Genomic DNA, 16610 nt, shown 5'->3' on the forward strand with positions numbered 1-16610 from the left:
TGTATACGTGTGTGTGTGTGTGTGTGTGTGTGCATGCATGCATGCATGTATTCATGCTGTGGCACATGCATGTGGCAGTCAAAGGACAACTTACGGGAGTAGATTCTCCATGTGGAGTCTGATTGCACTCGACAGTGAGCACTGTCCCCGCTCAGCCATCTCACTGACCCCTTGACTCCCTCTGGCAACAGCAGAGTCTCAAGGCCGGTGGTGGTACTAGGGACAGGATTCCTGACAGGACAGGGGCTGAGAGCCTGGGCCGAGCCAGCAGAGTTTGTTGGTGAAATATAGTAGAGAAGCACAGGGAGAGAAGAATCTTAAAAAGGGAAGAGGACCCCTGCCATAGGAAGGAGGGGGCTGCCCCAGAAGAGCGTGGAGGTTGAGCAGATTGAAGGGGAGTCGTTAGGCAGGGCTTAGTTAGAGCCATAGGCATCTTCATGGAGATCTCAGCAAGGCAGCAGCGCGGGTGAGAGGGATCGTCAAGTAAGGGTGCTTGCTGCCGAGCCTGACAGCCGAGTTTGATCCCCAGGACCCACAAGGTAGACTGAGAGAACTGACTCCAGGCCGTGCGCTCTGGCCCGCCACCACACGATCTTTTTTTTTTTTTTTTAAGTATTTATTTTTATTATGTATACAATATTCTGTCTGTGTGTGTATGCCTGCAGGCCAGAAGAGGGCACCATTACAGATGGCTGTGAGCCACCATGTGGTTGCTGGGAATTGAACTCAGGAGCTTTGGAAGAGCAGCCAGTGCTCTTAGCCTCTGAGCCATGTCTCCAGCCCCGCCACACGATCTTTAAAGGCGGTATACCGACATAGGGTACTTCAACACTTACCTCCCTCTCAGGGTCCCTGTGACTTTTCCAGTTGTGACGTTGGCCTGGGTCACTGCTCTCTCCACCACCATATGTTGACCCAGCCCTCTGCCCCTAGGTCGTCCATAGGGACCTCAAGCCCAGTAATATCCTGTATGTGGATGAGTCCGGGAACCCCGAGTGCCTGCGCATCTGTGACTTCGGCTTTGCCAAGCAGCTGCGGGCTGAGAACGGACTTCTCATGACTCCTTGCTACACAGCCAACTTTGTGGCACCTGAGGTAATTGGAGGCAACAGGAGCTCTGTGCTTGCTTTCAAAGGCCCCGTGCTGTCTAGAACTGGTGTTCATGACCCTGACCCCCCGTACCAAGGGACAACCTATAGCCCATGGCTGGGACTGCTTCCTACCCTTCTGGGAACTGTTTGGTTGTTTCCGAATGCCCCCCACCCCAGCCTGACCACTTCCCTCGCGCCCCACCCCCACCCCGGCCAGGTGCTGAAGCGTCAGGGCTATGATGAAGGCTGTGACATTTGGAGCCTGGGCGTTCTGCTGTACACCATGCTGGCAGGGTGAGTGTGAATGCTGGTCCTGTGGCCCTGCCTCTGGGAGCTGCCAACCCTCTAACCTACTCCCGGGGCCAGGATGGAGGCCAGAGGTTAAAGCCGAGTTCGGGGACTTCTCTAGATACACTCCGTTTGCCAATGGACCCAGCGACACCCCAGAGGAGATCCTCACCCGGATCGGCAGCGGGAAGTTTACCCTCAGTGGGGGAAACTGGAACACCGTCTCAGAGACAGCCAAGGTGAGTCTGAAGGACGGAGCCAGCTTGCTGACGTCCAGGCTATTGCGCAGTTCACGGGTGGGTTTCCTGCAGCCTTCCCCGTTTGTCTGGATGATGTCACTAACCCTTCCATGTTCTGGGCCCTAAGGGATACGGAGAGCTGCCCAACCCAATCTCTATGGAAAGTCGATGCGGTAGGCATTACAGACCTGCACGTCGAGGTTGGTCTCTTTGGCCAGATGTGTGGGTACCTGCCCATGCCCTGTGCAGTGCCTTCCCAAAGGGGACTACGCTTGAACTCTCAGTATTGGGAAGTTTCTACCAAGAACCCCTGGCTAGATCAGGCTGAACCTGTCACGAACAGCATTGCCTACACCAGTGTTTGAGACAGGTGCTGTCCCCTCTGTTCCTCAGAGGGACACTGGTGCTCAGGAAGTTAAGTAACTGTCCGGGACACTCAAGCTCAGTAGAAGAGCTGAGTTTAGGGTTTTTAATTGTTTGAGGCTCTGTTGCTGTTTCAGGGTTGGATTTGGTTTGGTCTCATGGTGTAGTCTAGGCTATCCAGCCACCAGGTCTGTAGATCAGGCTTGGGTTAAACTCACCCAGCTCTGTCTTCCTCTGCCTCACCAGTACTGGGTTTAAAGGTGTGCCCCACCACCACATGCCTTATTTTTTTAATTCTGTGTGTGTGAGGGGGAATGCGCATATGAGCACAGGTGCCCACAGAGGCCAGAAGGCACAGGGTCCCCTGGAGCTGGGTTTACACCTGTTGTGAGCCTCCTAGCGAGAGGGCTGGGAACTGAACTCCAGGCCTTGAGGAGAGCGGTAAGCACTGAGTTTGTCTGTTTTGATTTTTACATCGAAGATGGTCTCTCCCAGGCCTTGCTGGCCTTTAATCCTAGTAGTGAGGTTGATTTTGAACTCTTGATCTCCCTGGCTCTGCCTCCCAGATGCTGGGATTGAATACCTGGCATGCTTTTTCATGGATTTTTCTCTTTGTTTTTGTTCTTCATCATACTGGGGATGGAGCCCAGCTCCTCGTGCATGCCAGGCAAACTCTTAAAGTTCTCAGTTACATTCTCACCCCAGGAAGGGTCAAATTCGAACCTGTGTCTCCTACACACACACACACACGTGTCTTTAGGAAGGTTCCACCTTTTCATGTAACTTTGCTGAAAGGGAAAGAGGAGAAAGAGGTCAGCACAATGCCTGCAGCAACAAAGAAGAGAAAGTTTCCTGAGCTTTTGTTAGGGGAAGGCTTTGATTTCTCTTTGTAGCTTTGCAGCCTTCCTGGAACCCGCTCTTGTAGACCAGGCTGGCCTCAAACTCACAGAGATCCACCTGCCTCTGCCTCCGAGTGCTGGGATTAAAGGGGTACGCCACCACCGCCTGTTTGCAGGGGATTTTGTAAGTGCGCAGGCCAGAGATGGCTGGACGTGATTGCCTTCCAGTCGTTGGCGATCAGTGCGGCACTCTGGGGCACAGCTGTCTGCCGCCTCAGTGCCCCACCCATCACCTCCCTGTCCACTGTGTCTCCAGGACTTGGTATCTAAGATGCTGCATGTGGACCCCCACCAGCGCCTCACAGCCAAGCAGGTCCTGCAACACCCGTGGATCACCCAGAAAGACAAGCTTCCCCAGAGCCAGTTGTCCCACCAAGACCTGCAGCTTGTGAAGGTGGCCACATGAGGGCCTGGGGCTGTTGAATGTGGGGGTGGGGGTGGGGTATAGCAAGGACTTGAAATGGCAGAGCCAGGCAGTTCTGTGTCTGTGCCCGAAACCAGATGAGCCAAAAGACATAGCCCTGCCCTCAAGGGAGTCCCAGACTTACATGCAGTAGTGTCATTGTGTTCTTGTGTCCCAAGGAAAGCCAGTGGCCATAAACTGCCACCGAGGCTAGGGACAGTGGGCTGGGTGGGCTGTGGAACCCCGGGAGGGGCGGGCCACACCCTGGGGTTCATGTGTTTTGTCTGTCTGCCCTCTGTCATGGTTTGCTCTCCTACCCTCTCTCCTAGGGAGCCATGGCAGCTACCTACTCTGCGCTCAATAGCGCCAAACCCACTCCCCAGCTGAAGCCCATTGAGTCATCTATCCTGGCCCAGCGGCGGGTGAGGAAGCTGCCGTCCACCACCCTGTGAACCACACTGCAGGCAAACTCCTTGGAGGCAGAGTCATTCCCAGAGGGAACGGGCCTGAGTCGCAGGACCAAGTGAAGTGGAGTCCTAAGGGCCCGGGAAGTAGCCAGCCCAGATCACCCGAGTGACGGTGTGAAGTGCCTTCCTCCCTAGCACGGACTCCTCTGGGCTCAGGCTCCGTGTGTGAAATCCATTCACTGTACAAACTGTTTTCTAAGGGAGAAAAAAAAAATGGCGTCATTTACTGTGGATTTTTACATGATCCATTTGCCTTTCTGGCCATTGCAGTCCCAGGAGGAGCACAGAGTCACATAGAGACCGTGATCAGCTTTGGGGGCGTCCCCTAAGCGCCCCTTTGTTGGCTGTGGAGCTATCTGCACACACCTCCAAGCAGCCCAGTGCTGCCTCTCAGAGTCGCCCACTGGCTCTTCAGCAGAAACTGGTCCCCGCCTCTCCGTTCTGTTCTGGAGTTCCAGAACCACTTTCCGCGAGGACACCGCCCTGTCGGCTCCAGGCACCAGCATCCGCATTGCCCTTCCACAGTGGCCCCTGCAGTCGGGTCGGACAGCCCCGTGGAGAGGAGGCAGAGAGCACTTTTTGGGCAGACTTCCCCCTGTCTGCCGCTGGACAGAGTTCACAGGAGACCAGGGAGTGGGCCACAGGGGACGAGGGCTTTTTCATTTCCTCAGCTGGTAACTCAGGGTTCATCTGTCCAAAGCCTTTCTAATAAACTTACAATCCAGTCGAAGCATGTCTCTTCTCTTTCTCATATTCCAGGACTTTGGCGGTGACAGGAAACAGGCTAGGGACAGTTTAGCCCTCCTGCTTGGAGCACACGTCATTTGAGGAGCGTGTGAGAATCCCTCTGGTTCCATCCATATGCTCCTACCAGGGGATGCCACCACAGTATGGATAAACATGATGACAGTAGCATCCATGACAAGTGCTGATCCCGGTGGCTAGCCCTGAGGTGTCTGTCCCTCCCTTTGTGCTGAGAGTCCGACCCCAGGGCCCCGTACACTTAAAACAACCAACCCTGTTAGGCACATGTCCGTTTTATAGAGGGAAGACAGGCTCAGAGAGGGGCTTGCATTTTCTCGCGCAGCCATGTGGAAAGCAAAGCATTTGGTCTTACTCTATAGCAGGCAGATGGACAGGTAACCCGAGGTCACCTACTGACGGGACCTGCAGAGGACTGAGTGGGGCCGGGAAGGAGACCCCTGTAGAGGATGAGCGACCCAGAAGCTGAGACCTGGAGGATAAGGAGGACCAGCAAGGACAGGGCAGACCCAGAAAGGGATCCAGGGCTAGTTAGAGGCCAGAGCTAGGGAAACGGCTCAGTCAGTCCAGTGAGAGGGCTAGGACACGCCTCAGAACCTCGAGTGTCAGCCGAGGCTGGGCCAGACTTGAGCATCTGGCGTAGACCAGTGGTTCTCAACCTAGTACTTTGACCCTTTAATACTGTTCCTCATGTTGTGGTGACCCCAACCATAAAATTATTTTTGTTGCCACTTCATAACTGTAAACTTGCTACTGTTACAAATTGTAAATATTTGTTTCCCAGTGGTCACAGGCGACCCTGTGAAAGGGTCATTCCACTCCAAGGGGTTGTGTGAGAAGCACTTAGGGGCTAGGAATGTCGTTGAGAGGTACAGGGTAAGTTTAATTCCTGACACCATATAAATAAGACATGATAACATGGTCTATCTCGCTCCCCAGCATCTTCCTACTATAGCCCAGGCTGGTCTCAACCACTGTATTTCGGCCTCAGCCTCCTAAGAGGAAGTAGGGAGTCACTGACCTGTTTTTACGGTGCTGTAGATGAAGCCACCTGGAAAATGGTAATAAACATGGATGCTATCCATAAGCGATTTATATTTTTCTTTTTTTTTTGAGGGGGGGGCAGGTTATTCAAGACAGTTTCTCTGTGTAGCCCTGGTTGTCCTGGAACTTGCTCTGTAGACCAGGCTAGCCATGAACACACAGAGATCTTACCTGCCTCTCCAAAGTGGTGGGATTAAAGATATGTCACCACCTGCCAGCAATTTATACTTTTATTGTAGTGTTTTGATGCATGTACACCTAGGCGCCAGAAGAGGGCACCAGATTTCATTACAGATGGTTGTGAGCCACCATGTGGTTGCTGGGAATTGAATTCAGGTCCTCTGGAAGAATGTCTTGCCCTCTGAGCCATCTCTCCAGCCCTACAATCTATACTTTGGAAAGTCACTGGCAGGAAGGAAAAACAGCAGGTGGCTTGAGCAGGCTGGTGGAAGGGCGGTGAGGAGGGAGTTAACAGCCAAGACATGCCTTAGAGTTAATTGTTGGAGAATAAGAGATTCAAGAATATCTCCTCAGAGCCAGTGAAATGCTCCATCGGGTAAAAGTGCTTGCCACGCAAGTCTGACAATCTGAGATCAAGTCCCAGAATCCACAGGAGAGAAATCCTGACCCTAGCAGGTTGTCCTGACCTTCACCTGTGTGCTGTGTACCCATGTGTGCATACATATGCGTTTTCAGAAAAAATCTGAGCTGGTTGTGTTAGCACAGACTTGTAACCCCAGAGAGAGGTGGAGGAGAGGGTAGGGACTTCGAGATCTTGATTTTGTTTGGTTTCTGTTTTAGTCTCGCATAGCCCAGGATGAACCTGTTCTCGGCTACATGGTACCTTCAAAGTCAGCGTGGGTTACTTGAGATGAAGCACTCTTAAAGAACCTTCTAGCCGGGCGGTGGTGGCGCACGCCTTTAATCCCAGCACTCGGGAGGCAGAGGCAGGTGGATCTCTGAGTTCGAGGCCAGCCTGGTCTACAAGAGCTAGTTCCAGGACAGGCTCTAGAAACTACAGGGAAACCCTGTCTCGAAAAAACAAAAACAAAAAAAAACCAAAAAAAAACAAACAAACAAAAAAAAGAACCTTCTAGGTTGGTATGGAAGGAATTTAGGGGTGACCAGGTTTAATGGGATTCTTGGAGCTCTGTGAGAGGTCCCCTCTAGATATGCAAACAGACAATGAAGTAAAAGTCCTGCTTAGGGGCTGGAGTTCCAGTGTGAAGGACCAAGCCTGTAATCCTGGCACCTAGGAAGTGAGACAGAAGAATCAAGAATTCAGGGCTGGCCCCAGGCTCCATTAGCAAGTGTTTTTGTTTTGCTTTTCCAAGACAGAGTTTCTCTGTGTGACAGCCCTGGCTGTCCTGGACTCACAGTCTAGACAACTCAGCTTTGTGGAAGGTTGGCTTCGAACTCAGAGATCCGCCTGCCTCTGCCTCCCAAGTACTGGGATTAAAGGTGTGCGCCACCACCCTCTGGCAGACATTAACAAGTTTGATCACACACCTGGCCCAGCATTTACCCTCAAATGACCTGTCACTGTCCACAGGGCAGATATGAAGCACCTCAGTCAAGTGACCATATTCTGTGTGACCTAGCCTATTTAGACTCCCTCCCCCAAAACGCACACACAACCTGCCATGCTCCTGCCTCCACTGCATTCCGCTTCCCTCCATACCTGGCTAAATTGTCCTCATCCTGTAGAAAAGTACCAATGGCCCTTCTAAGAAGCAGCTTCCAAGATGCGAGCTGGGTGGTGACAGTCTCTACCTGTGTGCACCACACAAACCGTCGGAGAAAATGCTTCCTCCGTGCTGCGCACCCTAGCACGCGGACTGGGCTTTGTTCTCATCTGTTGGGACCAATTGGAGTCCTGGCCTTCAGCTGTTCTTCCCTGCTAGAGCCTTCTAATTGAAGTTACTAAAAGCTGTGCTTTGCCTAGAGGATCAGAGGATGGGATTTTCACCTGTTGGCCATTGACTGCTGGGTATTTAAGCCTCCATGGTGCTATTAAAGAAGGGCTTTGTACCAGTGAATGGAGGTCCGTGTGTCTGTCTGTCTCTGTGTGTATTTCCTCAACCTCCAGCCCCTTGCCTGAAGCTCGTGAACTGTATTGTAGCGCATATGCGCAGACTGGGGCGCAATGCGCGGCACTTGCCTGTATCCCTGACCTGGCACGCCACGCCTTGGTCCTCAGCTAGGGTTAGCGAATAGATGAAAACAATACAAACGTGTGTGTGATGGTGCTGGAGGAACCAGAGCCATGAGCTGCCAACTCCAGTGCTCCACTACTCCCTGCCTCAGTTTCCCACTCGCTAAATAGGAATCGTGGGCTGGAAAGATAGCACAGCAGTTAAGAGCACCGGCTGCTCTTCTAGAGGACCCAAGTTTAGCTCCTAGCACCCACATGACAGTTTGAAACCCTCTGTAACTCCAGTTCCAAGAGATCTGGTGCGGCCTTCTTGCGTCCATGGGCACAAGGCACCCAAACATGCAGAAAAAAACATATGTGGTATACAGCTTTTTGTTGTTTTTTTGAGACAGGGTTTCTCTGTGTAGCTTTGGAGCCTGCTCTGGAACTTGCTCTGTAGACCAGGCTGGCCTAAACTCACAGAAATCCACCTGCCTCTGCGCCACTACTACCCAGGTAAATAATTTTTTAAAATATTTATTATGTATACAATATTCTGTCTGTGTGTATGACTGCAGGCCAAAGAGGGCACCAGACCTCATTCCAGATGGTTGTGAGCCACCATGTGGTTGCTGGGAATTGAACTCAGGACCTTTGGAAGAGAAGGCAATGCTCTTAACCGCTGAGCCATTTCTCCAGCCCCCAGTAAATAATTTTTTTAAAGAAAAGAAAGTTCTTTTCCTTGGCAACTAGTGGAAGACAAATTGGAGATTGGGAAGTTTCCTAACGATCAGAAAATAGAGTCCCATCTTTCCACTCTACAATCTGGGCTCTGCGGAAGCCCTCCCTGCAGGAGGTTCTACAGCTGCCTGCCCCCCTTCGTGCCTGCCCACCCTGTGAAGGCAACCGTGCCTGCCCACCCTGTGAAGGCAACCGTGCCTGTCCACCCTGTGAAGGCAACCGTGCCCAGCTGTTTCACCTGCTTCACACCTCACCCTACCTACAGAGCTGCACAGTGCCGGCACACATTGGCTGTTGCCGCCAGAAAGCACTGGCCCGCCTGTCCTGTGCCCTGAGCACTCCTAAAGGACAGACCTTGCACAAATTCAACGGAATGCCCATCAAAATCCCAGCAAAATTCTTCAAAGACCTTGAAAGAATGGTACTCAACTTCGTATGGAAAAGCAAAAAACCCAGGATAGCCAAAACAATCCTGTACAATAAAAGAACTTCTGGAGGCATCACAATCCCTGACTTCAAACTCTACTACAGAGCTACAGTACTGAAAACAGCCTGGTAATGGCATAAGAACAGACAGGAGGACTAATGGAACTGAATAGAAGACCCAGATATCAATCCACACATCTTTGAACACCTGATCTTTGATGAAAAGCAAAAATATCGGGGGCTGGAGAGATGGCTCAGTGGTTAAGAGCATTGCCTGCTCTTCCAAAGGTCCTGAGTTCAATTCCCAGCAACCACATGGTGGCTCACAACCATCCTTAATGAGTTCTGGTACCCTCTTCTGGCCTGCAGACATACACACAGACGGAATATTGTATACATAATAAATAAATAAATATTTTAAAAAAGCAAAAATATCAAATGGAAAAAAGAAAGCATATTTAACAAGTGGTGCTGGCATAACTGGATATCAACATGTAGAAGAATGAAAACAGACCCATATCTATCACCATGCACAAAACTCAAGTCCAGATGGATCACAGACTTCAACATAAAGCCAGCCACACTGAGCCTTATAGAAGAGAAAGTGGGAAGTACACTTGAACGCATTGGCACAGGAGACCACTTCCTAAATATAACCCCAGTTGCACAGACACTGAGAGAAACTGGGACCTCCTGAAACTGAAAACCCTCTGTAAAGCAAAGGACATGGTAAACAAGACAAAACGACAGCCTACAGAGTGGGAAAAGATCTTCACTAACCCCACATCAGACAGAGGTCTGATCTCCAAAATATACAAAGAACTCAAGAAATTGGACACTAAATAATCACATAATCCAATTTAAGAAAAATGGAGTACAGACTTAAACAGAGAACTCTCAACAGAGGAATCTAAAATGGCTGAAAGACACTTAAGGAAATGTTCAACATCCTTAGTCATCAGAGAAATGCAAATCAAAACAACTCTGAGAGTCCATCTTACACCTGTAAGAATGGCCAAGATCAAAAACACTGATGACAACTTATGCTGGAGAGGTTGTGGGGAAAAGGGAACACTTCTGCATTGCTGGTGGGAATGCAAGCTGCTATAACCCCTTTGGATCAGACATTCATTCTCATATACAGTATATACTTTTAAAGGTTTATTTATGTGTACAGGTGCATGTACATCTGCACACCAGAAGGGGGCACTGGAGTTCATGAGATTGCAGTTATAGACGGTTGTGAGCGCTGAGAATTGAACTCAGGACCTATGGAAGATCTACCAAGTGCTCTTAACCCTGAGCCATCTCTCCAGCCTTTGGAGAGACTCATTCGCAATTGCTGTCCTGCACATCGGGATCTTTTTAAAAGGTGTATATAGGCTGGAGTATATAGACTGCTCTTCCAGAGGACCCGGGTTCGATTCCCAGCACCCACATGGCAGCTCACAACTGTCTTTAAGTCCAAGCTCTGTCAGTTTCACATAGACATACAAGCAGGCAAACACCAATGCAAATAAAATAAAAATCAATAAATGATTAAAAGGTGTATATGTATGTGCCCTCACTGGTTTGTATGCACATGTATGTGCAGGTACCTATGGAGGGTGCTGGATTCCCTGGAGTTACAGTTTCCAGTCGCCTGATGTGGATCCTGGAAACCAAACTCAGGCCCCCCGGAAGAGCAGCAGAACGTGCTCTAAACTGCTGAGCCATCTCTCCTGCCTCACGGACCCTGAGAACTTCTTGCGTTTTGCGCATTTGTGTACCATGCTTTCCAGGAATACCTTAGAAATAGTCCCCATCAGGGCTGGAGATATGGCTCAGCAGTTAAGAGCACTGACTGCTCTTCCAGAGGTCTTGAGTTCAATTCCCAGCAACCACGTGGTGGCTCACAACCACCTATAATGAGATCTGGTGCCCTCTTCTGGCCTACAGGCAGGATACTGCATAAATAAATAAATAAATAAGTAAAATCTTAATAAAGAAATAGAACGTTTAAAAAAAAAAAAAAAAGAAAAAAAAAAAGAAATAGTCCCCATCAAAGGAAGGGACTTTGACACATTTAAACCTTCACTCAGCTCTGTAGCGGCGGGTCTGCGGCTTGGCCATTTGCTGAAGAACTGTCAGCGGTGTGATTCACCGAGCCCCACCTCCTACCAGGCAGGGCACTGATGCCCCACTCAGAGCTGAAGCAATCTCAGAGGGCTGAGGTGGTTCGGGTGGTAGAGAGCTTGTGTTGCGTTCACCAGCTCTAGGTTCCATCTCTGACACTGTGGAAAAACAACTGTGGTCATTTCACCACTAAAACCAATACTCTGGAAGTAAAGGTGGGAGCATCAGGGGTTCAAGTTCATCCTTAGCCACATAGCAAATTTGAGGCCAGCCTGACTCATAAAGAAGAGAAAAAAATCCAGATAGTCCCATGAGGTAGGTATTTTTGATGTTAGGAGGAGGAAATTGAGGTCAAGTGAGGAAGTGTACCCAGTGTCCAAGCAAGGAAGTGGCTCTGTTGCTTTTATTTAAACATTTATTTATTGTGTGTACCTTTATGTGTGTGGGCATACATGCCATAGCAACTAAGTGGAGGTCAGAGGGCATGACACAGACATTGGCTCTCTCTCGGTATGTGGTTCTGGGAACCGAATTCGGGCCATTAGGCTTGGTGGCAAGGACCTTTATTTGTCGAACCATCTTATCAGCCCCATTTTTTGTTTTGTTTTTGAAGAAGAATATTTCCTATTGTCAGGGAGGCCTCTATGTGGCTCATCTTGCCTTGAACTTCTGGATTCAGAAATCCTCCTGTCTCAGGTACACCATACTGAGCCAGTGAGGGAGGTTTTGAGCCTAAGTCCCTCTTGCCCCAAAGTTCAAAGGTGTCCTATATTTGATCCGCATTCAAAGGCTAAGTTTCAACTCATAATGACTCATAAAAGCCTTAAAGGCCTCGATCCAACTCTTGCCTCCTACAGGAAGCCAACCAGGCCTCAATTAAATATCACCAGTAGTGGAGACTCCACCTCACCACAGGGTAGTCCCCACACCCATGGAAAGTTCCTCCGCTCGGAGCTGAGATTTTCTGAGTAAATATTTTCTTCTTGAAATGGAGAGAGGGGTTCCCCACTAACTCTGGGGGACTCAGGGAAAAATGACAAGTACAAAGGAGAGAAACCTCACTGGGTGTTTGCACCTTCAGTGACGGTAGCAGCCACAAGCCACAGGCAGAAGGGTGGCACAGAGACTGTGCAAGGGAAGAGGGAGCCCAGAACCCTGCAGTGCCCCTTTCCTGTCCCTGCCTGTCCAGTCCTTCAGAGAAGGCAACAACGGACAGACACAACCCAGACACCAAGTCAGTTGGATCTGTGATATCCTCAAATGCCAAACAAAAGTATACGATAGTTTTCTTATCCCTCCCTGTGTGTGTGTGTGTTTTCGCATGCACACGTTCCTACACCCAAGCCAGAGAACAACCTTCAGTGGCATCTTCAAAAATGCAGTCCACGCCTTTGAGACAGGTCCCATGGCCCTAACTCATTAGGCTTAGGCTAGCTGGCCCCAAGAGTTGGAACCTCCTGTCTCTGCCTCCTGAGGCCCCAAGAGTTTCATGTGAATTCCGGGATTTGAACTGGGTTTGCAAAAGGGAGCTTTACCAAGCCAACCCCTGCCCTGACACAGTTGTGAGCACGGATGAAGAATAAGCAAACTGCGGGGAGGATGAGGAGTCTGGAGCAGTGGTTGCGGAGGCAGGGTCAGCTGTTCAGTTTGGTTGAGATTTGTGGATTTGAGTCTCAAGGTGCGAGGCTGGCCTCCAACTTTCTAGGTAGTCAAGGATGTCCTCAAACTCCTGATCCTTCCCTACCCACGTCCCAAGTGCTGCGGTACAATGCCACCGCATGAACTCTGGCCTTGCTGTATAACTCTTTGGTAGTGGGAGGAGGGGTTGACCAACGGCCACACACATGCTAAGAAACTCTGCCGTTTGCAGTATGGGCAGTCTTGGTTTACAACCCAGCTTCGGCCACTGGCCAGCAGATCTTGGGTCGTCCTTTGACCTCTCTGCCTTGATTTCCCCATCCTTCTCTTTGTTCTTTTGGTTTTTCAAGACAGGGTTTCTTTGTGTGACAGCCCTGGCTGTCATGGAACTCACTTTGTAGACCAGGCTGGCCTCAAACTCACAAGAGATCTGCTTTGCCTCTGCCTCCTGAGTGCTGGGATTAAAGGCGTGCGCCACCACCACCCAGCTGTGCCTTTTTTTTTTTAAGTAGGTGAAACAAGATCACTCAGGGTAACTAACACGTGTTCACTGCCACCCCGCTTCCTCACATACTCCGACCTTGTAGCTCAGGCTCCTTCCTCATCCCAAACTAGAAGAGCAAAACCATATCCAAGGCGTGGAGAGAAGCCAGCTTCTCTGAAGGACCCAAACCCTGGGGAGCAGAGGGAACCTTCCCCGAGGCCTTCACTCTTTCCCTTCCTGCCCAGAACCGCTCTCTGAGCTATAACTCATGTGTGTGACTCAATCCGAGACTGCTTTTTGTATGTCATTTCCTCTGTCTCTTCTGAGGCTCCACACCTGCCCCAAAGGCTGTGGGCTGAATTGAGAAATCAGGAGGCAGATGACACATTCTGACCCGAGCATGAAGCCTGCCTCTGGGACAGGTCAGGGTCACTCATCCATGGCAAAAAACCTTCTCCCTGGGGCTGGATTTAGCTGGCCCCAGTTCCTCCTACTTGTGGCTCTGGAGCTTTAATTACTGGGCCCCCATTAGGGACTTCAGGGGGGGTCCCACTAGAAACTTATTTAGGGCAGAAATAAGGTTGAGTCTCACTCTGGCCGTCATTAGCTGTGTATTCTTAAACGTAGTCACCTGGCCTGTGAATCTCGGCTCTTACATCTAGCTGCTAAGCCTCTTCAGAAAGAGTGGGGGCACTTCAGAAAGAATTAATATAGCCAGATCTGGTGGCTCACGACTGTAGCCCCAGCTACCTGCAAGGCTGAGACGGGAGACTCAAGTTCAAAGTTATCTTGAGCAACTTAGTTGACTGTCTCAAGCTAAAATGTAAAAACGGGACTGGGGACACCGCTCAGCAGTAGAGCCATTCCTGGTCTAGCATATGCAAGGACGTAAGTTCAATCCCCGGGACTGGAAAACAAATGAATGAGAGTCAAGGCTCTGGCAGTGACCATGGGCAGAAGAAATGTGGACACAGATGCCTTCTGGCTTATTCTCAGTTATGAATGCCCAGTCTTAGCTTGGCTTGTTTCTTGCCAGCTTGTCTTAAATTATCCCGACTACCTTTTGCCCCCGGGCTTTTATCTTTCTCAAATTCTGTATATCTTACTTTCCTTCTTACTCCGTGGCTTGCTGTGTAGCTGGGTGACTGGCCCCTGATGTCCTCCTCTCCTTGTTCTCTTGCTCTTCTTTCTCCTCGGTTCTCCTTCTATTTATCCTCTCTGCCTGCCAGCCCCGCCTACCCTTGCTTCTGCTTCGCTATTGGCCGTTCATCTCTTTATTAGACCATCAGGTGTTGTAGACAGGCACAGTAACACAGCTTCACAGAGTTAAACAAAAGTCACACACCTGAAAATAATATTCCCCAACACCTGGGTGTGAAATTGGTGTCGTAATCCTAGTCTTTGGGAGGTAGAGGCAGGAGGATCAGGAGTTCAAGGTTGTCCTTGGCTACATAGCTAATATGAGATCAGTCCACATTAACTGAGATCTTGTTTCTGAACAATAACAACAAATAAGCAAACGGGAAAAAAATGAACGTCTGCCGAGTGTGGTGATATATGCCTTGATTCCCAGAAGTCAAGAGGCAGAGGCAGGAGGAGCGCTTGAATCTGAGGTCAGCCAAACTATAGTTTGCTTGTGGACTATGCTTGTGTCGAACTCACAGAGATCCACCTATCTTTGCCTCCCAGGTGCAGGATTAAAGATGTGCCATATGATGCTTGGTGAGACAGGGGTTTGAAGTACGCTAGGTAGAACAGGCCAACCTTGAGGCCAACCTTGAGCCTGATATGTCGGCCTGCCTAGCCTCAAACTCACCATTCTCCTGCTTCGGTCTCCCGAGTGCTGGAATCACGGGCATGTCTCACCACGTCCAGGTAAAACCACACAGTTCTGAAGGAAGCCTACTTCTGCAGCTGGAACTGAAAATCTGACCAAAGAGCCTTTCTGCTGCTAGGTCTCAAAGAGAAGCTCTGCCAGGAATATGGGCTATGCTGCCAGGTCACCTCCAGGGGGCGCTAGTGAGCTGTCTAGGGCCCAGTTCTTCCCACCTCACTTGGACAAAGGATTCTCTTCATAAACTCTCACTGAGGCTGACAGACCCAGGAAGAAATTTCACATCCATGTTTATACTGACTATGTTGAGTTTTAATTTAAATACAATAAAGTGCACAGGGATTTACAATTGGATGGTATTTAACAAACTTAATGCCTATGAAAGTCACACCAGTCTCAGATAAAGAACAGAGGCGAAGCTTCTGCTGTACAGTGGGCACAGTGCCGTAAAGCTCAGCGGAAAGACCCACAGCAGCTCATTTAGAAGATCAGGGCTTCCTGCATTTTGCTGTTCTTTGTCCTGGCTCTCTGATGAGGTGCCATGGACCTGTCTATGGTCCTGGGAGTCAGGTCTCTATGTATGACCAAGTCAGTAAACCTTGTCTAAGAAAGTAGTTTTTTGCTCATCTTTTTTTAAAAAATATTTATTTATTTATTATGTATCCAATATTCTGGATGTGTGTATGCCTGCAGGCCAGAAGAGGGCAGCAGACCCCATTACAGATGGTTGTGAGCCCCCATGTGGTTGCTGGGAATTGAACTCAGGACCTTTGGAAGAGCAGGCAATGCTCTTAACCTCTGAGCCATCTCTCCAGCCCAAAAGTGGTTTTTTGTTTTGTTTTTCGAGACAGGGTTTCTCTGTGTAACAACCCTGGCTGTCCTGGAACTCACTCTGTAGACCAGGCTGGCCTCAAACTCACAGAGATCCATCTGTCTCTGCTTCCCTAGTGCTGGGATTAAAGGCGTGCATCACCACTGCCTGGTTGATGAAAAGCTTTTTAATTAAACTTCTTTTTTTTAATTTTTTATGATTCATTTCTCTTTATTTTATGTTCATTGGTGTGAAGGTGTCAGATCCCATAGAACTGGATTTTCAGACAGTTGTGAGCTGCCATGTGGGTGCTGGGAATTGAACCCTGGTCCTCTGGAAGAGCAGTCAGTGCTCTTAACCGCCGAGCCATCTCTCCAGCCCTTTAATTAAACTTTTTAAATGCTGTATTCTCCCGATCTGTGAGCATTTGAGAAGTGTCTGTCCATTAGGTATATCTGAGTAGACAAACTTGTTTCTAGTTACTTTTTAAAAGCTTAACTCTGAAAACATATATAGGGGACTAGGTAAGGCTTATTCTTGTAATTAATTATGTCAGTACTTAGCGTGAATACAACTAAAGAACTTGATCATTTATAGAAATGAATATTTACATAAAAATGGAAAAACTGGACAGTGGTGGCTCATGACTTTAATACCAGCACTTGGAAGGCAGAGGCAGGTAGATCTCTGTGAGTTCAAGGCCAGCCTGGTCTATAGAGAGTTCCAGGAGAGCCAGGAACACAGAGAAACCCTCTCTTGAAAAACAAAACAAAACAAATAAACAAACAAAAGTGACTATTTACTTGTATTTCTTAACAGTCTACAATGTTAGCAGCTTTCATAAGACTAGAAACACTTGGCAAAGACATGA

General features: G+C 49.3%; 1 protein-coding gene across 3 annotated transcripts in view; it reads left to right on the top strand.

Annotated features, from left to right (window-relative positions):
• Rps6ka1 (ribosomal protein S6 kinase A1) overlaps positions 1–4480 on the top strand; it is a 41623-nt gene extending 37143 nt beyond the window's left edge. For all 3 annotated transcript variants that reach the window (XM_038333004.1, XM_038333005.1, XM_038333003.1), the window contains 5 exons: positions 934–1095; positions 1309–1385; positions 1501–1618; positions 3137–3274; positions 3613–4480. In XM_038333004.1, coding sequence (XP_038188932.1) covers positions 934–1095; positions 1309–1385; positions 1501–1618; positions 3137–3274; positions 3613–3735 — 618 coding nt within the window. In that variant the 3' untranslated portion in view covers positions 3736–4480. The remainder of the gene's footprint in view (positions 1–933; positions 1096–1308; positions 1386–1500; positions 1619–3136; positions 3275–3612) is intronic.
• The last annotated feature ends 12130 nt before the right edge of the window (positions 4481–16610 follow it).

This window comes from Arvicola amphibius, chromosome 6 (assembly GCF_903992535.2).
Source record: "Arvicola amphibius chromosome 6, mArvAmp1.2, whole genome shotgun sequence".
Classification (NCBI taxonomy): domain Eukaryota; kingdom Metazoa; phylum Chordata; class Mammalia; order Rodentia; family Cricetidae; genus Arvicola; species Arvicola amphibius.